General features: G+C 44.8%; 1 protein-coding gene across 1 annotated transcript in view; it reads right to left on the bottom strand.

Annotated features, from left to right (window-relative positions):
- LOC137426897 (uncharacterized) overlaps positions 1-25191 on the bottom strand; it is an 89177-nt gene extending 63986 nt beyond the window's left edge. Inside the window, exons 1-4 of the mRNA XM_078777106.1 lie at positions 25089-25191; positions 22369-22476; positions 11077-11259; positions 10862-10976 (exon numbers count right to left, since the gene is read on the bottom strand). Coding sequence (XP_078633232.1) covers positions 10862-10976; positions 11077-11259; positions 22369-22476; positions 25089-25191 — 509 coding nt within the window. The remainder of the gene's footprint in view (positions 1-10861; positions 10977-11076; positions 11260-22368; positions 22477-25088) is intronic.
- Positions 25192-26044: the final 853 nt, after the last annotated feature.

The following is a 26044-nucleotide window of genomic DNA, read 5'->3' as shown; positions in this document are numbered from 1 at the left end:
GGGGTTAGCCTTGCGGTCCCCATGACAATGTTCTCCATTTTGCACTATTTTCTGCATCTCCCCTTGTTATCCCCCTTGCCCACATTTCTTCTTCGATCATCTTTAGCCAAGTCTTTTTCGGTCTTCCCCATCCTCTACTTCCTTCTACATTCATTTCCATCACTCTTCTCAACCAGTCACTTTCATACTTCCTCAACACATGACCAAACCATCTCACCCTGTTCCTCTTCACAGCATCAATCACAGGCTCTATTCCCATCATCTTTCGCAATTCATCATTTGTCTTCCTCTCTCTCTCTCAACGATACTCCACACATCCACCGAACCATTCGCATTTCCACCCGTTCCAGCCTTCGTTGCTGCTCTACGTTCATTACCCATGTCTCGCTCCCATAAATCATAACACTTCTCACACATGCAGCATACACCTTTCCCTTCAGCTTCAACGACACTCCCCTCATCATCAGCACGCCACTCAGTTCCAAAAACTTCTTTCATGCACATCTCACTCGAGCAACCGTTGCCGAGTCTGATCCACCTTCTCCATTCAGCATGTCTCCTAGGTAACAAAATGTTTTCACACCTTCCAGCTTCACGCCGTCTCCAAGATCCAACTCAACATTTCCTCCATCTGCAGCTCCCTCTGTGCACACCTTACACTTGAACGTAGCTGCCACACAGGTTAATGACCCTCTCAAGCCACTACATTTTTGCTGAACCCACTCAGCGCACATTGTACATTGAATGGAATTCACTCCGACACCCTTCCTGCACACAGCACACGGCCACTTCCCAGTTCTTTCCACCTCACCACATGCTTTACCACTTGCCATCACCTTAGTTTTTCCGATATTCACCTTCAGACCTTTTGTCTCCATACATTCCTTCCACTTGTTCATCTTCTCCTTCAGTCCATCCATACTTTCTGCAATCAACACCAGATCATCTGCACACAACAACTCCCACGGTAAACCCTCCTTTACGTTCTGAGCCAGCACCTCCATCACAGCTACAAATAGTAGTGGACTTAGTACCGACCCCTGATGCACTCCCACCTTCACCTCAAACTCACCACTGTTCCCGTCCTTCGTCCTTACAGCTGTGCGCGCTCTTTTGTACATTGCCATCACCATTCCTCCACTCCTAACTTCCTCAATTCCCATGTCACTACTTCACGTGGAACCCGATCGAATGCTTTCTCCAGATCAACAAACCCAATAAACAACTTCTTCCTCTTCTCCATGTACTTCTCCTGCAACTGCCTCACAATAAAAAGCGCATCTGTCGTTCCTCTTCCTGGCATAAATCCAAACTGCATTTCGTCAATCTTCACTTTCTTCCTTATCCTCCTCTCCAACACCCTTTCCAATACCTTCATTCCATGCTCCAATAACTTTATCGCTCGATACGAGCCACAGTCCAGAGGGTCACCTTTCCCCTTGTATAGAGGGGCGAGGGTACTCAGTTCCCAATCCACTGGAATGCGGCCTTCTTTCACCATCACATTGCAGATCTCTGTCATTCTCTTCACACCCCAATTTCCCGCTGCCTTCAACATATCTCCCACAACTCCCGTCGGCCCTCCCACATTTCTACTCTTCATTGCTTTTATCGCTTCCTCAACTTCCTTCTCGGTTATCTTCTCGTCCTAAAACTGGGTTACTCTCTATGTTGCCATCCCATTCATTCTCTGTATTCAACAGCATTTCCATATATCTTTTCCATCTTCCTTTAATTCCATCTGGGTCCACAACGATTTGTCCCACTTCATCCTTCAAGCAACTCACCCCCATCACATCACAACTCTCTTTCGCTATCTGCTTTGCAATCCTGAATACTGCTCTCTGACCCTCTTCCAAATCCAAACGTTATCCGAACATTTTCCTACATGCCTCCTGTGCCTTTGCTACCTCTTTCTTTGCAGCCTTCTTGGCTGCCTTATTACTTTCATGCTCTGCCTTTTCTGCCCCCATACCCTTCGCCTTCTGCCACTCCTTGAACTTCTTCCTCTTCTCGTCAATCTTCTTTCCAACTTCATCATCCCACCACCATGTTTCCGAATGCCTCGATGGTCCTTTTGTCCATCCACATATCTCACCAACGGCTCCCAACAGACTATCTTTCATTGACATCTTACCACTTTCAAGCTCAACCACATCATCCTCGACCATATTCAGCCTCTCTTTTAATGCCTCCCTCACTGTCACCTCTTTCAACCTCCACACCTTCATTCTCGGTTGGTACTTCACCGCCGAGCTCTCCTTGCACCTTTCACCCTTATGTCGCAGACAACCAAGTGGTGCTGTGAAACAGCCTCCTCCCCCGGGATCACCTTTGTGTCCCCGAGGTGCCCTCTATCTCGCCTACGCACCAGCAGGTAGTCAACGGTTGTCGTCGACCCACCTGACGTGTATGTAACAAGCTTAGTATCCTCTTTCTGGAACTGAGTATTACAAATCACGGTAAATCAAATCACATATATCATGGGAGACAGCTCTGATTTCCTGTTTGGCATTAAGGACCTCCATCCATTGTTGAGACAGCAGAAGCAGCATGTACAGAGTAGAGTGACCTGGTCTGAATCCAAATTGATGATCAGAGATCAAGCCATTGGAGAGGAGGAAGGATTTAATATCAGAAGCAATGATGGATTCCATGACTTCGATGATTATTGGGAGCAGGCTGATCGGTCTGTAGTTGCAAGGATCTGTTTTTGCATCTTTCTTGTGTAAAGTGGTAATGTTGGCTGATTTCCAAGCTGATGGCAGATGACCTTGAGCAAAAGAGAGGGTGAAGAGGACAGAGAGAGGGTGAGATAGAGTGGCAGAGCAGGATTTTAGGACGCGTGGGTGCCGTCTGGTCTTGTTGCAGAATCAGAGTCCAGGACTGACAGAAACCTCTCCACTTTGTCAGGAGAAAAGGACACAGAGTCCAGGAACAGTTGCATACGACTGGGTAAGGTGGGAACAGAGAGAGAGACGGGTTTGGAACACAAGCTTTTGAGGCAAACACAGAGTTGAGGCATTTGGCTTTTTCACATGCGGAGTCAGCTGTGTAGCCGTTTGAGGTAAGGAAGGGGGTGGAGGGGAAACAAACACCAGAAACGGATTTGACCAGACCCCACCAGGATTTGGAGGAGGGAGGCAGGTTTGAGAGTTCAGTCTTGAAAGTAGAGAGATCGTGTTTCCTGGCTCTCCTGAGGGTGGACACACACTTGTTCCGAGCTTTGTGAAAGGAACGGAGATTTCCTTCCATTGGATTTGCCTTCCATGAGGCAAAGGCAAGTTGTTTCAGGGCAACTGCCTCACCACAAGATTCCGTGTACCATGGACGGGAGGAAGGGTATGACAACTGAAGACTAGATGGGATAAATCTGTGCATGAGAGAGAGCAATTTACTTTGGAAGAATTCCCAGGATGAGTTGATGTCAGAGGTAGTTGAGATGGGACACCAGTCCAGATGATTGATGGCTGCTTGAAGACGGTGCCAGTCGGCCTGAGTGAAATGCCAGACTCGTCGGCACTGAGGAGGCTCTCTGAGAATAGCCAGAGAGATGTCCACTTTAACAAGGAAATGGTCAGATGAACCGATTGGAGCAGAGGAAAAGCAGCAGATATTTGCAGGGAAGTTAGTCATAACCAAGTATGGAAGAGTAGATGCTCTATTGACTGAGATCAGGGTCGGGAAATTTACAGATTGTGTCAGTCCCAATGAGTCGCAGATCAGTCCCATCCAGGTATAAAGACAGCCTGCCAGAATTAGGGCACCTCTGACGACTTGGTGTCCTAAACAATGACTGCCACTTTTTAAAGAGGTTCTCCTGGAGTCCTGCAACCCGATACCTGTGTCAACAGTGTTCAGACACTGCTGTCTCAGGTCTAACAAACACGTTCGAAATAATCCACAGAGTTTGGATTTTTTTTTGTGAACAATACAGTTTAGAACTAGAACGACACTCGGTAGAGCGCATACCGGCCCCAGGCTCAACAGTTTCGGTTTTGTATCCCACTGATATGCCGGATCTGGATTCGGACCTGACCAATAGTTAATCGGCTTGTTATTGTCACTTACCCAACTCATCCACTCATCCACATCCATGTTTTGTCATAACTCGTAAACAACTTTTTAAAATATTGTTACGGGTACGGGGGACGGCTCTCCCGTTAGCAAGGGGTGATTAGCCCCTTGTCCTGTTAAGCTGGCCGTCTCCCCGGTCCTGGTACTTGTAACGCTATCCCGTGGGATGGAACGGATCAGGGTTATGGGTCCAGGGTCTATCCCGAATACCTTTATCCGTCCTTCCGCAGACTAGGGAGACAAGTACCGCTCGAACCCCGGTTTGGATGGTCTAGTTAGTTGCCGAGCGGTTTTTAGCAACCCGAAGTTCGAGTCATTAGCCTTCACTAAACCCGATCCTGAACGTTGGCCGAATCGCGCCACGTACACTCAATATGGAAACCTCTAAAGCGACCGAAGAGCATGAAGAAGTAAAGACAAAGTAGGAAATAACAAGATTTATTACTATTTACACACAACTAAAGCAGAAAAGAAATGGAATATGATTTACAAGGCAATGGAAGGAGCAGGAGACATAGTGCAATGATTAGCTTATATATATGGAAGTCTTACTTATAAACCCCAAGACAACATGAAAGACGGACAAACGGGCACACTTACATGGGGGAAATGATGGCAGGAATCACTGGAGGGAGGAGAAAGTCCAAGCCGATGGCAGGGCAGGAAGGTCCGGGCAATTCCACACCGTCGAGGTCCACGTTCCGTGCTCGAAGCGAACAGCAGCTGGCAGCTCCGCGTCTCCACAACCGGCAATAGGGCCTGGAGGGTCTCGGCGTATTGCTGCAGTATCAGCACCCCCTCACGTCTCGTTCTCTCTTGGCTGCTTTAGCTGGATCGCGCATCTGCCGCACCTCTCTCTCAATCTTCTCCAAAAATCCAGCCCTATAGAAACCCGCGCGTGTCCTTTTATAACGTGCTTTTGGGTTTCTTACCCGCGTGCGTTGTAAACGCCCCTCGGTCAGCTCGCCTCGGCCTTGATTGGTCGCGAGGGCTACCGATCCCGCCCCTCTTGATGACGCGTTGGCAAAGCCACGCCTTGTTCCTCGCGCTTGGCTGACTCCTCCCCCCCCCCCCCCCCCCCCCCGATGACGAGCTGGAGACACGCCTTTCTTCTCCGTTGGTTACCTCGTGCGTAATGGAGTCAAATGCAGCAAACAGTGGATGAAATGCAGCAAAGTGGCTAAAGAAGTCAATTGCAGCAAACTTGGCAAACCTGGCACTTGGAAGATGCCATGGGGCGTCGGAGGGACCTACACTTATTTAATTCGGTGCAATGAAGAGTCAAACTATTGGGAAACACATCCTTAACCTACATAAAATAAGGGACTAACTATTTAAAAGGATATATGGTGCCCTGTGTGTAGGTTTATGGAATTAACTAAGAGGACGAGCTTCGACCTTTCTTTACATTACGAGGGTCAGTTACACACAACAAAACCATAATTCTCACATTCTTTACACTTTCTCAAATTCGTAACAATATATTGTTTATGGCCTTATCACTCAATGGTGAAGAAATCAAAAAAACTCGCCTCCGGATCCGGATTCGGATCTTCACCAAAATTGAATCCATTCATCCCTGTAACATACCCAACATCTCCACCGAATTTTGTCAGAATGCGTCCACAAGTTTTTGAGATATCCTGTTCACAAACAGAGATGGACAGACAGACAGGGGTGAAAACATAACCTCCATCCACCTTCGGTGGCGGAGGTAATTATGCTAATAGAGGGCCAATAGTCTATTTTGGGGAACGATTGAATTGGAATGTGTTAGAAACAGTTGGTGTATTACTCATCAGTATTTGGGGTGCCAAGACAGGTTAGCTGGTGGTGTGCTCCCTATTTAGATATCTCATAATGAGGTCGACCCATACGTAATACATTGTTTATTAAATCCTTCTGTATAGTCTGTTACCAACTGAGCGATGAATATATGCTCCAACGTGATTGGGTAATTATGCCTGTCGTAATTATGCTGATATATTACATTCCTCAACTGGCAGACCTACAAATGCCAGAATCTTGAACTCAACCCTCAAAATTAACGTCACATTAACATGTGTGCAAATTGGGAACTCGGGTCTTCTTTCTTCAAGAATCAGCAAAACTGCAAGAGTTTCGTCAAGACCAAAATGATAGAATGTTTCTGCTCCTAATATTGTGTACAATTAACAATTGAAAATGAATGGACAAACTTGGCTTCGTTAAATAGGATATTACGTGCCATAACCCTGACCAAATTTCAAATTCCTGCAATGGACTTCTCCTACGGCAATGGCAAACTACCCATTGTATTCCTTGCCCAGGAAACTTGCTTTAGCAGCAGCTACTTTCCTATGAGGGAGCTGAAAGAGCAGACGGTGAAATGTACTTGAAGCATATGGCTATGTCTGAAAACCCAGTGGTGTCTCAAGGGGGAAAGTGAAAGGGAGGACTATGGGGAAAACTATGGCCCCACATCCAACTTTGCAACATCAGACCTGACCACGAGACCGAGTATGGACCATGAAAACTTTTATCCGATGGCGACAGTTTGCACGTTATCGAACAGACACGAGCTTGGTCTGGATCACGACTTGTGCCAATATCGATGAAGATGTTTGTGCTCGCATACAGAAAGCAAGTGTAGCGTAATATGGCCACCTCCATATCCTTGTATGGAAGCAGTATGTGATACCAAACTCAAAACCAAAATGAAAATCTACCAAACCGTCATCCTCACAATTCCCTTGTGCATGGTGCAGAGTCCTAGGTCTTCCTGTAGATGCCATTTAAAATGCTTCCACCAGGAGGCATCTCCACTCCATAATGGGGTGAGATGGCAGAACAAAATAACGAGCAATGAAGTCCTCAATCTAAACAGGGATAACAGCAAGGAAGCCTCTCTTGAGGAGGTCCACTCTTGAGGAGGTCCACTCTCGAGGAGATCCACTCTCGAGGAGATCCACTCTCGAGGAGATCCACTCTCGAGGAGATCCACTCTCGAGGAGATCCACTCTCGAAGAGATCCACTCTCGAGGAGATCCAATTGAGATGGGCTAGTCGTGTCTCTTGCAAAAAGAAGACCACCGCATCTTCAAGCAGAAGTTTTATAGGGTGTTAACCAGGAGCAGACACCATCATGGTGGTCGCTACAAGCGATATAAGAACACCCTAAAGAATAGTCTAACGGAAATGTGACAAAAATCACCAATACTGAGAGCAACTCGCAGGTGGCTGCTGGTTACATCATTTTCTGGAAGCGCTCCCTGGTACCAGTAAGCTGGTACTCATTTTGCTGACCTCAGAAGGATGACAGGCTGAGTCAACCCACCTCGTGTTATTTAACGGCACGACAGGGGCTCAAACTCAAGCCCCTAAGATCTCAGACAGCCACCTTAACCGGTAAGTCAACACCAAGTTTAACTTGCAGGTGACAGTCCTGGATGGAGCTGCTGTAGAGAGACGCTTTAAAGGACAAATGTACTAGGCCCACGATCTCAGACATACTCTCTGTAAGAACAGAACTGGTGCTCCATCTGCCACTCACAATTCCAACAACATCAATTGTAACATCTGTGGGCATCCTTGTTGTCAACATTTTGGTCTGTTCAGCCATGAGAAGACTCACAGGTGACCAAATTAAGCCACCTAGCACCTATGACATCGTCAAAAGTGAGCTGTGAACCACCATGCACAAACTATTTCGGCAGCCCTGCAATGTTCATGCACACTTTGCACCTGGTTCTCACCGATATTCGTCGGCCTGCATGAATAGCAGAAATAATAATTGTTGAAAATAGTTGAGCTCAAAAATACATCACGCCGTATATATATATATGCTCTGATAATTATGTAACAACGGGAAGTATCATTAATGTGATCTTTTTAAACCTCAGCAAAAAATTAAAATGCAAATGTTCTTTTTACAATATTGGAGAGTGGGGGGGATGGAAGGGGGAGCATATTAATGTGATTATGGGCTGGCATGATACAGAACCTACAAAGATGTGCAAACTCACCAATGAGCTGTCTCACCTGGGTTCGAATCCTCACTCAGCTATAGTAGTCCAGGAGCCAGTTTTCAAGAGAGGCCTAGAAAATGAGTTTCGTGCAACACCCACTACACAGTTGTTTTGTCATTTCAGGGTGCTTGGGATACATCTGTAGAACAAATCCAGCCCTGATGTAGTTAAATTGTGGCAGCAACAATAAATGGCAGCCACTTTTCTATTAAGGGGGTAGCGTAAAGCTCGAAATTGACGTTTTTTTTTTGTATTTTTGTTTTTTCAGCTCTTCCAATAGGGATTCTTCAACATTATAATTAAAAGGATAGTGGGAAGTATGAGGGGATTTTCGTTATGCTGTTCAAGTATGATTTAAAAAAAAATTATTATTATACCCAAAACACACAAAATCGCTGAAATATGTAGTTTTTACTTTTTGACTGTAATTATACAATATCATCTTTATGTTGTTCAAATGCGGTTATGGTTGTAATATGATATATCTTTATGATCTTTTCAAGAAACAAAATTGGACAATCCTTAAGTAAAGTCAGAAAAATATAGATTTCATTTCCCCTTAAATCATCAACCCCACTCCTGTTATGACCAAAAGTCCACAAGTAATCTCAGCAAAAAAATCTCACCAGGTCAAATCTGGCTGCGTATCATAACCATAGTCATTCACTGAACATTACAATGTTAACATATAACTGTTATTTGTTGTATTATTAAAATAAACACATATTTTGCCACTGAATCATCCTCTAAGTGGTATAAAATCACCAAAATGTCATCATTAATCTTCCTCATCATCATCTTCTGAGTCGCTTGTGGTAGGTTCTTTGTTTGGGTTTTTGCATTGTTCACCTCCCATGCAAGTGCAGGCTTCTGTGCATGGCATGTTATTGTTCTTGCAGGCCATACGTGGCTGCGTTGACATGCAGACACTTTACACTTGCACGCGTTCAGCTCAACTAGTCCAACTGGAGCAGGGTCTTTGGTCATGAGGGTGGGCTGGAGAGTTCCATCTTCGATGTTCCATCCATTACCATCTGGCTTTGGTAGTGCTTGGTTGGGGAGCAATGACTTCTTCCAGATGAATGACTGATAGTTAGCTCGATAAATGTGTTGCCTAATACTGTCAGATGTTGGTGGTAGGCATTCACTCTACTGCTTTTTCTGGCAGAACATCCAATATCTGATTTCGTCCACCGTGTCACCTGCTGCCTGAGCTGTTGTGTACAGGGAGCATATGAACCGTTCTCAAGCACGGACAGTATCCTCTGTCGGTGGGATAATATCTCCCTGTAGCCTGTAGGGGCTAAGAGAAAAAATAAATAAATAAAATCCGTCAAAATCTCAGATTTACGCCTCGGACACCACCCCCCTCATAGAAAAGTGGCTGCCATTTATTGTTGCTGCCACAATTGAACTGTACATCAGGGCTGGATTTGTTCTACAGATGTATCCCAAGCACCCTGAAATGACAAACCAACTGTGTAGTGGGTGTTGCACGAAACCGTTTTGAGCAGATTCTGGCTCCTGGACTATAAACGGTCACCTTGGTGTTTCACATGCAGAAAGATAAATGAACTAGGTGGTATTCATGGAATACTTACCCCGTGCAGTCACCTTGGTGTGAGCCAAATCTTCTGTTTTTAAGGTTTTTTTTCTTTGATCCAATATGGCTGCCAGACCACGTGAGCGATTACATCATCAATTTATATTCACTAATATAATTGTTGCATAGATAACGCTCAATACATTTCAAACTGATCAGACTAAGCGTTGTCCCTGTCGAATTATGACGTCATAATTAAAGCACCAATGTTAACATATCTTATTCCACATGGGGAGTATTTGACAAAGAACCATGTTTAAAAAAATTTCCATTGAGCAATTTCAGAGATATAGAGGTGCAGTCAGCGTTTTTTCCAAGATGGTGTCCGTACTACATGAGATATGATGTCATATCTATCACTAAAAAATTATACAGGAGGAGGTACTCCTAAGGTGCAAAATTTCGTGTCAATCAGACCAACGCTTGCTGAGAGAATGAATTTTTAAAACGCAGAGATATAAGTACGTATGTACGCCACACGTACGCACACAACCGATCACTTAACCCCTCTTTTTGCTTCACGAGCGCAGGGTAACGAGTGTATGTATGACACAGATGCTCCTTCATATCCTACCATAACAAGTTGGGTCAAGCAGTTCAAACGTGGGTGTGAGAACCTTGAGGAGGAACCCAGGTCAGGACAGCCTTCAGATGGGTGTGAGAACCTTGAGGAGGAACCGAGGTCAGGACAGCCTTCAGATGCCACTGAGGAGGCAACTGTAACCCGAGTCTAGAACTTGATTATCACTGAGGTTGGGAAAACCAGCGCATCAAGGTCGAATAAATAAGCAATGAGGTTGGAATTTCACAGAGAAGTGTTGTGACCATCATCCATGAACATTTGGGCACGTCTAAGGTTTCAGCAAGATGGGTTCCTTGAAACCTCAGCAGCCAGGATCGACACCAGAGGATGGCCTCGCGTCATAAGCTCCTTGACCTGTATGAAGCCAATCCAGATAACTCTATTTCCGGTCTGATGACAGGAGATGAGGCCTGGATTAATCACTGGGACCCCAAGCGAAAGATGGAATCCATGCAATGGAAGTGCTCATATTTTCCAAACCCACAAGAAGTTCAGAACTCAATCCTCTGCCGGCAAGATAATTTCCTCGGTTTTCTGGGATGCTAAAGAGGTTCTGCTGATTGAGTACCTGTCACATAAAACAACGATCACTGGCAACTGTTATGCTGGCCTAAAGCAAAAACTGCACAGTCATCCATGAGAAACGATGAGGAATGCTGACTTGAGGTGTGCTCCTGCTCCATGGCAGTGCGCCGGTCTACAAATCCTATGTTGCACAGGCGTCTACACTTGTGGCTTCGAGCAACTCAACCACCCCCATATAGTCCAGATCTGGCCCCAAGCGACTAAATTTTCTGTTTCAAAACCTGAAGTACCACCTTCGAGAGGCACTGTTTTCAGGATGACGAGGATCTGTAGGAGGCCACTGAAGCGTGGTTTGCGGAGCAGTCGGAAGACTTCTATAAGACTGGCATAGTGAGTTTGAAGGACAAGTGGAGTAAGTGTATTGAAGTAAACGGAGACTATATTGAAAAATAGGACCACTGGTCCTGAAGCTCACCAAGATCAGGAGCAACAGTCAATGAGGTCATAAAATGTAGAAATTTTGTTCATGCGAAGAATCCGGTGATGTTTTTGGTTGAATGGAAGCCCTCTCAATGCTGATTACAGCGATACATGTTTATAGGTCATATTTTTGCAGGTTACAGGTCATGTTTTTGGCTGAGTGCATGGCTATGCTGCTGACGCAACACCCCCTTTAGGTTAGGCTAGGATTTTATTTAGCATTTTAGGCCTGCTTTCAACCCGTTAAAGATCGCAGATTTTGATGCGGTCAATACACCTTCGTTAGGCATCACATATGAAGCTTATGGCCAAGTTTTATCGAAATCGTGTGTTTGGTTCAAGCGATAATGTCTGACGTGTTTACGGACTCACTGACTGGTTGACTTACCTATGGACACTGCTTGATCACATAAGCTCACCGGACTAAGTCTAGGTGAGCTAAAAATGAAATATGATATGTATGTGGTTCTGCCTTTTCATTACATACCCAGTTTTCAAAACTTGTTGACCGTCCCTCTTAAAAAAACACCTGCCCAAATCACCTTCCGTCGAACATGAGGCCTATCATCTGGTTCCTGAAAGTGTTGGGCCAAAAACATTCCCCGGCCAACCACATGAGATGGAAATCATTGGGGTTGTTAAAAAAGAAGAAGAAGAATAAATAAATGTCATTACTGTGCATCTCATAATTGTCGTTGCTCAGGAGGCCTAAGTGGGATATTTCCATGCAATGATTAAAACCTCTGGTATGACCCAAACCAGCATGTCAGCTTCTTCATACTCGGAGTGCTATCAATTTGCACTGCCCCCAATATTGAACGTGATATTCGGAGGATTTATTTATATTAAACAATGTTTGAGGGGAATTTTAGGCAAAAAACGTCATACCATGCAGTTATAAAAAAAAACTTGAAAAAATGAGGCAACAGAGCTCCTTTCAGATGTATCATGGTCCACATCAAGCGAATGAACAAAATAAGGTAAAATAATCAGGAATATTATCTGTGATATGAAATCGACATAAATACCAAAGGAGAGCCACTGATGAAATGAAATCCGAATTGGTGACGGTTCTTACCACCTTCCAGCGATCCTTGACGACAAACCCCACTGGGAGGATGTCCACGGGTTCACCTTCCCCGCTCATCTCCCCCTCCTTGTGTGCAGCTAGGCACTGCATGGCACTCAGGTCATTTGCTGCCGGCATGCACTAGTCCATAACCCTGGGAGCACACAGACAGGTACATATCCATAAACGAACGATAAATCTGTTGCATATTCAATCCAAGAAATTGGATTGCAAATCTGGCAAAGGGACATGCTGTGATGGTTGCTGGACAGATATCAAAGTAACTTTTAGATTGAGAAGGGAATTCAGAATCCTTCGATTTCAGATCAGGTGGCGATTTCCACTGCACCATTTGCAATCAATGGGCAGACAGGACAGCTTAGAGATTATGCGTACTTGACTATAAGCTGTCCAACCTGGGTTTGAATACCGACTCAGATATAAAATGCCACCCCGGTGTTTCACATACACTAGCCCGAGGCTTCAGACTTTGGCACGCTTACGAGGCTGGACCATCGAATAAACTGTTCCAACCAGTCATATTTAACACGCTTTTTACTAGTTTTATCGAGTAAAATCGGATTGTCAGCATTGCGCGTTGCATCTCAGAGAATGCTGTCCATCCATCCAGCAACACAACATCACCTGTAACATCTGCATTTCGCTTGTGGACATCACAAATCTATTGATGCCTTTCAAAAATAGAACACCATTATGAACAGGTACTTCAGCTAAATCCCCTGCATGTGGTTATTCGCTTAGTGCGGGACTTTCCAAATGACGTAATCTGTCGCAGAATGCTCTGGGCACATGCACGGAAACCCCTTGCAACAGCAGTCACCATGGGGCAGGAAACGTATATCGTGCGTGGCAGATAAGAATTGTTACCCAAATTGGCTCAGAAAGCTCCTAAAAGAAGCCAAAAATACTTGGAAAAGTTCCTGCGAAAAAGGGGTGTGCCTCTGCACAACAAAGGATTTGGAGAACTTTCTGATCAGCTCACCCAAAAAGTTTATATCTTACAACCAGTATTGTAAAAACTCCCAATGATGTGGGCCCGTGCAAGGCATGTAGACGGACTGTGGGCGGGCCCGTTCTACCTGACCTCCCGAAATCATCCCTGTCAGTCAGTGAGTGGACTTTGGACCTTATGAGATTACCTCGTGTGAACATGGCAGGCTTGGTGATTTATTCAACTTCAACTGGTATTGTATTCAACTGGAAAGGTGATGCCATCGTTACCAACATTCAGAGACACTTCGAAAAAGAAAGAAACCCATCTGGTTTGGGTGCTTCTTAACACTGATAGGAAGGCCATATATGTGGCTTGTCAATGCACAGGGTAAGTGTAAAATGATATGTACTATTAATCATGTTTGGAAGGAAGGGGGAGGGTGGGAAGGGGAGTTGTATAGGTTGTGAATATATGAATGAATGAATGATCGTTTTAAGGCCATTTTCCATGCTAGAGCGGGGATTAGCCTTGCGGGCCCCATGTCAATCATGGTTCCCTGTTTGAGGCAGTTTTTATGGCCAGATGCCCTTTTTTTTCTTTTTTTTTTGTATACAGAGTCGAGGCTCGTGAAAGAGCTAACATTTATCAAACAAACAAGCAAACAAAGTATATAAAAAGGGCCCTTCCTGACGCAAACCCTTGGTCACGCTCTTACGATGCGCAGGGACACGGTGTACCTATTCTAAATTGGGGTACACACCGTGATCATTCATCCCAGCAAGCTGGTACTCAATTTGCCGACCTCAGAAGAATGACAGGCTGAGTCAACCCCCCTGGCGTTAATTCAGCGATCGACCGGGATTCGAACCCAGGATCCTAGGATCCCAAGCCGGCACCCTAACCGCTAAGCCAACACCAGGTTGTGAGTGCGGTTATAAATATACAGTGCCCTCCATAAGTAATGGAACAGTGAAGTCAAATTTGTTATTATTGCTATATACTCCATAAATTTGGATTTGAGATCAAAAGATGAATACGAGGCAAGAGTACAGAAGGTCAGGTTTTATTTATTGGTATTTATTTGTGTATATGTTTTACCATTGTAGAATAATAGCACTTTTTATGCCCAGTCCCCCATTTTAGGTGAACACAAGTATTGGGACAGATTAACTTAAAGTAAATGAAAGCAGTATAATAGTTAGTATTTGGTTGCATATCCCTTGCTTGCAATAACTGCATCGAGCCTGTCACCCAATGACATCACCAAACTCTTGGTATCTTCCTTTGAGATGCTTTGCCAAGCCTTTACCGAAGCCATTTTCAGTTGTTGTTTGTTTTGGGGTGTTTCTGACATTGTCTCCTCTTCAGCAAGTGAAATACATGCTCCATTTGATTTAAGTCAGAAGATTGGCTTGTCTAAACCTTCTGCCTTTTCCCCCTGATTAACTCCTTGGTTGCATTGGCAGTGTGTTTTGGGTCATTGTCTTGCTGCATGGTGAAGCGCCGCCGAATGAGTTTGGAGGCATTTTCTTGTACATAGGCAGACAAAATGTTTCTGTACACTTCTGAATTCACTCCGCTGCTGCCATAAAAATTAGTTACATCATCAATAAAGATGAGTGAGCCAGTTCCAGAGGCAGCCATGCTCACCCAATCCATGACACTACCTCCACTCACAGATGAGATAGTATGATTTAGATCATGTATATTTCCTTCCTTTCTCTACACTTTTACCTTTCCATTGCATTGGTAAAAGCTTATCTTGGTTTCATCTGTCCTTAAAGTTATTGGGAGCAGAAACCGAAATAATATCTGGAGGAAAGACAAAGAGAGCCAACTTTGCAGCGTAATTTGAGCGGGTTGAGTTTTTGAGGTCAGATTGGGAGGGTTGATAAGTCGGATTACTTTGGATTCAATTCTCTCCAGTAAGTGTGTGGAGGTAGAACCTCCCAAGATGTGAGAGCAGTACTCTATACAACTATACAAGGATGAATCAATCCTTTATATAGTTGAAGCAACTGTTGAGAGGAGAAGAATCTTCGACATCTGAACAGGACTCCTAGTTTCTTCGAGGTAGACTTATCTATTTGTTTAATGTGTGGATTCTAGGATAAATTTGATGTTAGGGTAATACCTAGTAGGTTTATTGTATCACATGTTGTAATTGTGGAGCTTTCACAAGAGACTGGAGAGTTGAAAGGAGTTTTAGAAAAATGGGAAGAAATTGAGTTTTAGAAGCATTACACTTTAATTGATCACATTTGCCCCACTGGGGAATCTTGTCCAGATCCAAATTTAAAGAAGTGGCTGTGATGAAACGAGATGTAGATCGAGTGAGGGAAGATGGAGCAGATTGGAAAAGCATGGAGGAATGTAATGTCGAGTCATCAGCATACAAGTAAATTTGGTTATTTGTAGAAAAAAGGTCATTGATAAAAAGAAGGAAGAGTATTGGAGATAGGATGGAACCCTGAGGGACACCGCTGCTAATAGGGAAGGAGGAAGATGTTGAACCATCAACAATTACGGAGATAGAGCGGTTGGAGAGAAATCTTGATATGAGAGAGCAGAGTGAAGGAGGAAAGCCGAAAGAGGGAAGCTTGGATATCAGACCCCGACACCAAACTCTGTCAAAGGCTTTTGAGATATCAACGCCTACAACAAAGGATTCCCCAAAGTCTCTCAGAGAAGAGGCCCAGACATTCGTAATGTAAGAAAGGATATCACTGGTAGATCTTGCCTTGTGAAAGCCATATTGATGGTCAGATAGAAGACTGTGAGATTCAAGATGCTTGAGGAAATGGGAATTGAGAAGACATTCAAAGACTTTGGAAATAGTATTAGTCAAAGCTTCAGGGTTTGAATGATCACCCTTTAAAATAGGCTGTACTAAGGCATGATTCCAGAAAAGAGGAAAAGTTTGGGTTTTTAAACAAAAACGAAACATGGCGGCCGTATGATTTATCAGGTTGGAATTTTGGGTAAGGTGAACTATCCAACCAATGGGTGGAGCAGAATATTACACACAGACAGATGGATGGGCGGACAGACAAACAACCGTATCATTATCTAGATTCTAGAAGATACAACAACAAGCGAGACACTTAGCCAATCATGAATGCAGTGGTGCCAATTAAATTTAAATGAATAACCCCAAACAGGGAATTTGGCCAAAGTACCTGTACATAATGGCATTCTCTTTTGAAAGAGAGCATGTGATTTCTAATGTCCGCAAGTGAAATGCATATGTAATAGGCCTCCTTAGACAGCTAGATGGATGGACACCATGCTCTTATATATGCAACTCCCTCTGCTTACAAGCCTTAAAACTCCAGTTTGTGTTTGGTTGGACCCTTCTGGGAATTAATCCAGACAAACCAGCAAATGCAATACAAACGTAACATTGTATCGTATTTTCTGGCTCATTGCTGTAATTGTTTGTTGGCTGTGCCTCGATTTTTTTGATTACGAGATTCTGACTGCCTTAAACACACTTTGAGTGTATCTACAGCATATACCATGGGACCCCGCTATTCGTGGGGGATACGTTCCTGGAAAATGCAGCGAATTGCGAAACCACGAATAGCGGGGCATGGTTTCAATGGAAAAAGGGGGGATAGGATCCCGAGTCACAAAAATCTACAAATAGAGAGGACCAAACCGCGAATGGCGATGCAAAATCCGCGAATCGTGAGGCAAATCCATAGAATGTCAACGATAATTTTTTGTATACAGAATCGAGGCTCGTGAAAGAGCTAACATTTATTTCACAAACAAATCAAACAGACAAACAAAATATATAAAAAGAGGGAGCGGTAGACAAGATGGGGAGAGAAGGGGAAGCACACAAACACAACATTTGAGAGCAGGGACATCGGGAGATGTGTGGGAGGGAGAGGGCTTGGGGAGAGGAGGCGTGGGAAGGGGGTTGGGGGGGGGGGAGGGGGAGAAGTATAAAACACAAAGACACCAAGGACTTCCAGGACAGAAGTTGGTATTTCAAAAAAGTGGATTTGGGGTGAAATTAGCAGGGGTAGAAAAGATCAAGGTTTTGGATGGGGGAAGATAAGAGATGGTGGTGAACAGCTGTTTTAAAGACCTGGAGGGAGGAGTGGGATTGAAGAGAGTGAGGGAGTTTGTTCCAGGGGCGGGAGAAAAGAGGAATGAAGGAGTGAAGGTGAGCAGAGAGTCTTGATTTTTGGCAGTTTAACCATAAGAGGGTTGCAGGCAGATCTTGTGTGACGTGTAGGAATATTTGGGGGACAGAGCACAGAGAGAGCTGGGGGAGCTAGGCCGGGGAGGAGTCGGTAGAAGATGGAAAGACCACCAACCTGCCTGCGGTGAGTGAGTGAAAGGCCCTTGGATTTAGCTTCATCGCGGGAGATTCCAATGATTCGGAACGCTTTGGTTTCAACAGCGTGAAGACGAGCTAGGTGTGAGGCAGGAGCACCAGCTCAGAGGGGAGAGCAGTATTCCATTGAGCTGCGGAAATAGCAAGGCAAGGCAAATCCCACAAATGTCGATGAAAATCCGTGAATGCATGCCGTTTCAATGGGGAAAAGGGAGACAGCAAATTGCACTATAAATCGACACAAATTCTTGGAACACGGCCGTGGATAGGAAAAAAAAACACGATTTTGCAGAACACGGCCGCGAATAGAAAGAAAATCATGAATACGCAGGACACTTTTCCATGAATAGATAAACACGTCGCATTTTATCAACCGTAATTACGCAGAACCCACAAATAGCGGAACCGCGAATAGCAGAACGGTGAATAGTGGAACAACGAATATCAGAACCGCGAATAGCGGACCCGCGAATTGCGGAACCGCAAATAGCGGAACTGCAAATAGCGGGGTCCGACTGAATACATATATAACGCAACCAGGGTTCAACTCCCAAACGATTTGCACCTGGCCACACCAACGTTCCCACTCCACAAGATGCCTAAGTGTGTAATATTGCACTCAGAATAACGTTATTCATTTGATTCACGATCGCGGTCACGGTTTGTTTGTTTTTTACATTATCTGAGGCTCTTTGTAGAGCGCATGCACACACACACACACACACACACACACACACACACACACACACACACACACACACACACACACACACACACACGCACACACACTAGGAGAACAAGATAAAGGAAACACAAAATCAAAGAGGATGGGGGGTGGACTGGGTAAGGCTTTCCCTTAGCCTGGGTCTTTGTGCATTCACAATGTATGAGACATGCTGGCTGGTTCATATTGATGCACTGCAGCCATGAGGTTTGTACCTCCAGTAAGGTTGTGTCAAACACATCCCGGTGTTCCTCTGCATAACTCTAGGCTCCCACACAGAGTTCAGAGCTCAGGGGAGTTCTGATTCTGGAGCGCATCCCGCTGCATCAGTCCTGGTCAGACCACATGCTAAGAGTCCAACCCTGTCCATGTCATGTCACACTCACCATTCATTGATACACCATCGATGGAGTCCACACCCAACTGGGTGCTTTAGATGCTTCACGCTCATTGGCCGGCAAGACTCCACATGGCTGTACCCTCCAAGACTCTATATTGCCTTACTGGAACAATTAGTGTCCAGCTCTTAAGCTCCCTGACATCACACAGATAAGGCCTCCCATGACCGTTCCTGTGGCCTGCTCACCACCACACGTGGCCGTAATTAAACAAGGTGTTAGAGTAAAAAGAACGTAATTAGTGAAAATACAAAGGGAAGGAGGAGAGATGTACTGAGGGCTCCAGTAAATTAGCAATCAGAAATCTTTATCAGGAATAAAATCTCAATTCACATCCCCCCAGCGAAGCAGGAAATGGGGTGTAGGCCAAGTCAAATGACCAATTCCCAGACTATATGTTCATGATAATGATTAATCAATTTAAATTGGAGATTAATCGGCCTTTTCAACAGCTCCAATACCTTCCCTGCTGCATCAACTAAACGTTAGACAACTGTCAAGTCATCCATGAGTGAAAACATTGCTGGCAAGCTATGACCAACAGCCAGCTCCCCTTCTGTCTCATGTCCACTCACAGCACTATCAGCAACTCCATAACCAAAACAAGTGATATGGGGGAGATTTAATACTTCATCGGAATCCACACCTCCAACCTCTGCCAATCTGTTGCAACAATCTGTTGTGTCACAAAATATATCCATAAGTGATCATAATAGGCCATTAGAAAATCCCTGAATCTTCTGGCACCCAAAATAATTCCAAGGCATATCTGATCACGGTATGCGACACTGACACATACACATTCTCCAACACAACCACAACATACTTCCTTTGTCTTTTTGTCTCCTGGAATATTTGTCACACCCATTACTAAGTGTCTAACCCTAATCAGGCTGGGTTATTTTGGACCTTCTCAAAACCGGTGTGTCCCGATGCATTGAGTTGAGTCATGCTGCACAGTCCTTGAGTTCTCTCCCCCACTCCCACCCCACATGGCCCCACAAGTTGCATCACATCCATGGTTTGTCCATAATAAATTCCCCTCTTGTTGAGCTTCATTTCCAATCTCTGTGTCTTTTCCCACATTGGTCCAGCATAGTCCGCACCTAGGTTAGTCTGGGAGCTTTTAATTCCCCAATTGATTGGCTCTCATATAAGTCCGGCGTGCACTCAGCGGTTGCTCAGCCAACCTAATTAAGATCTAATTAAGATAAGATTAGTGCACATCGAGGGCACGAGGCCCAATTGGAAAGCCATATGAATCAGGTAAACGGTTGTCAGACAGACAACCCTGGGGTAACCTGGTAGACCAATTGACACTCTTGGTTTATTAACAACCCGCCGTGACACGAAGTTATTTGTGCTCGGTGACCTGAAACCCGGTAGGTCCGAGGGAAGCCGAGGATCCCTCTCGTAGTTGACCTGAAACCCGTGGCTGTAACAATATATGTTTCCAAAAAAAAAAAATGCCCATATTCAAAGGAACAATAAACCTGCACTCCTGCTTGTAGACGTGAGAAAAACCACACAATTGGTGTTGCACCTTGGCCCATTAAAACAATGTCTACAACCTTATTTGCAGTCAATGACTTGAAAGCATCCAATGAAAAACTATAACGGCACTCAGTAGAGAGATTACCTCCACCTGGTTAGCCATATCACTCAATGGTAAAGAATCACTTTAAAAATTCGACTTGCTGGATCCGGATCCGGATCTTCACCAAAATTTAATCGATTCTTCCTTGTCACACACACAACCTGTCCAACAAGTTTCATCCAAATACATCCATAACTTTTTGAGATATCCCGCGACGTTTCGTTTTTGGCCCTATCTCCCAATGGTGAAGAATCACTTAAAAAATGAAAAATATTATCATATCCGAATCCATATCAGATCTTTACCAAAATCGAATGGAATAGTCCTTGTCAGACACCCAACCCGTCCACCAAGGTTCCTCCAAATCCATCCACAACTTTTTGAGATATCCTGTGATGTATTGTTTATGGCCCGATCTCCCAATGGTGAAGAATCACTGTAAGAATTAGAGTAGCCAGATCCGAATCTTCACCAAAATCGAATCATTTCGTCCTTGTCACATACGCTACATCCCTGCCAAATTTCGTCCGAATCCGTGCACAACTTTTTGAGATATTTTGTTCACAAACTGACAGACAGGGGTAAAAACATAACCTCCATCCACCTTTTGTGGCAGAGGAAACAAAAGATCAGGTTGGATTAATCAATTATCCATTTGGAGTTGGAAGAATTAAGTACACCAAAAAGTGCAACAGTTGCAGAGAATAAATGCAAAATCAAACCAATATTTGCCAAAACAAACTTGCAAATATTTAAAGTATAACGCTTCAACAGCAGAGTGGTCTTCGTCGAGGACTGAACGACCATATTTTCAAGCTGGCCTCCAAAGCCAGTCGCCGACTGGACATCCTCCATCGTGAGAGGTCCTTCCTTGGCACACCTGAGCTCCTCACCACATACAAGGCTTTCATCCGCAGCTCAATGGAATACTGCTCTCCCCTATGGGCTGGTGCTCCTGCCTCACACCTAGCTCGGCTTCATGCTGTTGAAACCAAAGCTTTCAGAATCATTGGAATCTCCTGCGATGAAGCTGATTGTGAGGGCCTTTCACTCATTCACCGCAGGCAGGTTGGTGGTCTTTCTGTCTTCTACCGACTCCTCTCTGGCCTAGCCCCTCCAGCCCTGTCTGTGCTCTGTCCCCCAAATATTCCTACAGGTCACACAAGATCTGCCAGCAACTCTCTTCTGGTTAAACTGCCAAAATCAAGACTCTCTGCTCACCTTCACTCTTTCATTCCTCTTTACTCCCGCCTCTGGAACAAACTCCCTCACTCTCTTCAATCCCACTCCTCCCTCCAGGTCTTGAAAACAGCTGTTCACCAACATCTCTTATCTTCCCCCATCCAAAACCTTGATCTTTTCTACCCCCGTTAATTCACCCCAGATCCACTTCTCTGAAATACCGGCTTCTTTCCTGGAAGTCCTAGCAGTGTCCATGTGTTTTTTACCACTCTCAACCCCTCCCCCCCTTCCCATGCCTCCTCTCACAAAGCCCTCTCCCTCCCACAGATCTCCCGATGTCCCTGTTCTCAAATGTTGTACTTGTGTGCTTCCCTCTCTCTCCGCATATTGTTTCCCGCTCCCTTTATTATGTCTTATGTGTCCGTTTGTTTTTTGTCATTAACGTTAGCTCTTACACGAGTCTCGATCTTGTATACAAAAAAGAACAAGAAAAAAAAGGACGTAAATGCCGTCCAAAGGAAATTAGTTGCACAAGGTAGCAACCGACCACGAGACCCAGGTAACCCATGTTCTCATCACCTATCTTTCTACATCCAACTGCCTACCCCAACCACACACCATTTTACCATTTCCTCCCTCTCACCTCCCCAACCACGAACTATATTTCCTGCTTTCTAAAGCTCTATACCTCATTACCCCACCTGCTGTTTCCAAAATTCGTGCACAGCTCTACTGCTTGTGCTGCATTGTATTTGAATCATTTCCTCAAATACATTTCATCACAAAGTGAGTGCTGGAAGCTCTCATCGGTCCTCACTCCATGCAACCTCTCCTTTCCGTAGCCCTTCCTCGTGTTTCATTAGGTCAGCTTGTTTGTACAGGAGCTGTTGGCCAATTTCTAGTGCAGACCCCAACAGTCCATCTCCTGCAGCAAAATGGGACTTCAGCTTGTATCACAGATCATTCAGTGAAATTCTCCTGCCAGTGTAAGGCTCGAATTTTGCTATTTCCATTTGAAAAAAGAGCTCAGTATGCTGGCATCCCAAATCGATTTGTCAGCTTGTACAATTCCTCCATTAGACAAAAAAACAGGAATTTTAAAGAGTAAAAGCACAAAAAAAACAAAAATACAAAAGATTAAAAGTACAAAAGAGTGAAAGTACAGTGCCACCAACAAGACACCAACACCAACCAACCAACCAAAGGTGCCACCAACAAGAGCTCCTTCAAGCAATCACACTTTCAACTCGATTTTCGTTTAAACAATAATTATGAGAAGAAAAATAGTAATAATAATAATAACAATATTGGACAATGGAGTTTAACTACATAAGGAGATAATGGCTCCCTTCGCCATTGGGACAACTTGAACCCTCCTTTTCCACGAAGCGTACTAAACACAAAACGAGCACAAAACGTGACCTTGTGGGCAAACAAAGCAAGACAATGGCATACCGCACAGACCTGAATGTAGTAGCACAGCGCAAGGAGAGAAAGTCTAACAACCAGAGATACGTGCTGTAGACCTGCGTATAGTGGGACAGGAAGAAACAGTGATAGCGAAAGAAGATTGGAATCATCAACATCTCAGGCAAGGGCAGTTGAAGCTTATCTACCCTGTTGGATAATTGAACAACTGCTTATCCCACCATTGTAGGTTTTGTAGGTTTTTGTAGGTTTTTGTAAAACCATTGTAGGTTTTAAGAATCAGGGATGGAGAGTTTGTATTTCCACACAATGAGCTCATCCTTCCTGAAGTTTTTTCTCAACTAAGTTGTTATTTCCCAAAGGATTTATACATTCAAAACTAGAACGCCACTCAGTAAAGCACGCAGCTCAGCCAGGCTGAAAAGTTTAAGTTTCGTATCCCATTGATAGGATGGATCTGGATGCGGACCCGAACCAAAATCGAATCGGCTTGTTCTTGTCGCCTAACCAACTCATCTACCAAGTTTTGTTATAATCGGTCCACAACTTTTTGAAATATCATGCTATATATTGAGCAGGGATTCGACAAAACCTGGTGGGCAGGTTAAGTGGTCAAGGACAAAGTTAATCGATTTTTGTGAAGATCCGGATCCAGATACAAGAATTTTTTGGTTTAAGCGATTCTTCACCATTGAGAGATAAGGCCATATCGCTGGACAGATTAAGTGAACAATTGATCAAATGGTGATGGAAGCAATCAAATTGGCACGTATCAACAAAATTGGCATGTATAGTCAGTCTCATTGAGTTACTTGTTAAGAAAACCATGTTGGTCACTTGAAAATCCAAGATGGCCGCCATTTCATAACATGGCCACCAATGATAGAATGAATTCATGTTTTCCTATTGAAATTTACAAAGTTATCCAATTTTAAGGATCTAAGCGTGAATTTATACGTTTTTCATATGTAGACACGGATTTTGCAAATGCTTTCTCTCTATGATATTTCATTCAATAAATTTGGGTAGCTTTCATGAAAACATATTACGGTATTTCGATTGCTTTATCTAGAGAGCACTAGAAAGGTGAAACGTTCCATAATAGGGAAATGCAATCACCAACATCATGCATGTATAATGTTTGTGCCAATTGTTATGTTATGGTATGTTAGTCTGGGCATGTAAACCTGCATAGTGCTATGCAGCTTAGACAAAATCGATACAGCACTTGCATCTTCCCCGGCATTCAGTCTTGCGGACATATTTGTCAGTTCTTGGCAACTTTTCGCAATAGGTAAGGAGAGTGCATGAGTGGCGTGTGTGTGTGTGTGGAGAGTCCTGGCAGTGGTGAGTGTGGGTAGAGTGCAGACAGTGTTGATGGTAGGGAGAGTGCAGGTTGGGGTGAAGCTTTCAAGAGTACAAGCAGTAGTGATGGCAGGGTAGAGATATGTAGGAACACGGCCAGGGAGATGGTTTCGGCATGGGATTTACTAGCAAATAATAAATATATTGATTCTTCAATCTGCAGGAAGAATATTAGACACAAAGTTGTGAATTATTTTGAAGAAATCGGCGTAAGGGATATTGGAGGGACAATAAATAACATAGTTCGGACATGGCACAAAGGCATTGGTAGTGGTTCATATAGGACCAAATCAATAGGGAAAGTTTACTCACTTTAAAATATTGTGATGGATTTGGGAAACCCTCGGGATGTCACCTACCAAATCACCTAAAACAATAGAGTAGTTATGTTGTCGTATTTTATATTGATAAACCTGGAAGTACAACATATATTCTGGGGGAAAATATGCGTATTGCTTGTAGCGAGGCTTGCCACATTGTCCTCTCGTTCTAAACTCTCAAAACTCCTAAATTGGAACCACAAACACCACCCATCCTTCGATAAAAGATTATAATTGAAAATGCTGAACTTACAAGTCGGTAGAGCCGATGTTTCGGTGAGAATACACTCACCTTGTTCACGGCAGATGTTGAACCCATCGCCGAAACATCGGCTCTACCAACTTGGAGGTTCAGCATTTTTAATTATAAACATTTACTGATTTAATTCAACGGGATGAATCATAACAATTTGCATCGATTTACCCACAAACAAACAACCGCACACAGGGTAAAATGCATTCGCCATCGCTGCAGACGCCATAAACAGCACCTTTGAGTGGACACATGCAGGAAGCGAGACAGCCATGGCGGCTGCGGGTGGCCACATGGAGGAAACAAGACAGCCATGGCGGGAGCGAGTGGACACATGGAGGAAGCGAGGCAGCCATGGCGAAAGCGAGTGGACACATGGAGGAAGCGAGGCAGCCATGGCGGCAGCGGATGGACACATGGAGGAAGCGAGGCAGCCATGGCGGCAGTGAGTGGACACATGGAGGAAGCGAGGCAGCCATGGCGGCTGCGGGTGGACACATGGAGGAAACGAGACAGCCATGGCGGCTGCGGGTGGACACATGGAGGAAAGGAGACAGCCATGGCGGAAGCGAGTGGACACATGGAGGAAGCGAGGCAGCCATGGCGGCAGCGGGTGGACACATGGAGGAAGCGAGGCAGCCATGGCGGCAGTGAGTGGACACATGGAGGAAGTGAGGCAGCCATGGCGGCTGCGGGTGGACACATGGAGGAAACGAGACAGCCATGGCGGCTGCGGGTGGACACATGGAGGAAAGGAGACAGCCATGGCGGAAGCGAGTGGACACATGGAGGAAGCGAGGCAGCCATGGCGGCAGCGGGTGGACACATGGAGGAAGCGAGGCAGCCATGGCGGCAGCGGGTGGACACATGCAGGAAGCGAGACAGCAATGGCGGCTGTGGGTGGACACATGGAGGAAACAAGACAGCCATGGCGGAGGCGAGTGGACACATGGAGGAAGCGAGGCAGGCATGGCGACAGCGGGTGGACACATGGAGGAAGCGAGGCAGCCATGGCGGCAGTGAGTGGACACATGGAGGAAGCGAGGCAGCCATGGCGGCTGCGGGTGGACACATGGAGGAAACGAGACAGCCATGGCGGCTGCGGGTGGACACATGGAGGAAAGGAG

Source organism: Myxine glutinosa, chromosome 5 (assembly GCF_964187855.1).
Source record: "Myxine glutinosa chromosome 5, kmMyxGlut1.1, whole genome shotgun sequence".
Lineage (NCBI taxonomy): Eukaryota > Metazoa > Chordata > Myxini > Myxiniformes > Myxinidae > Myxine > Myxine glutinosa.
This window is presented reverse-complemented; position numbering and strand designations above follow the sequence as displayed.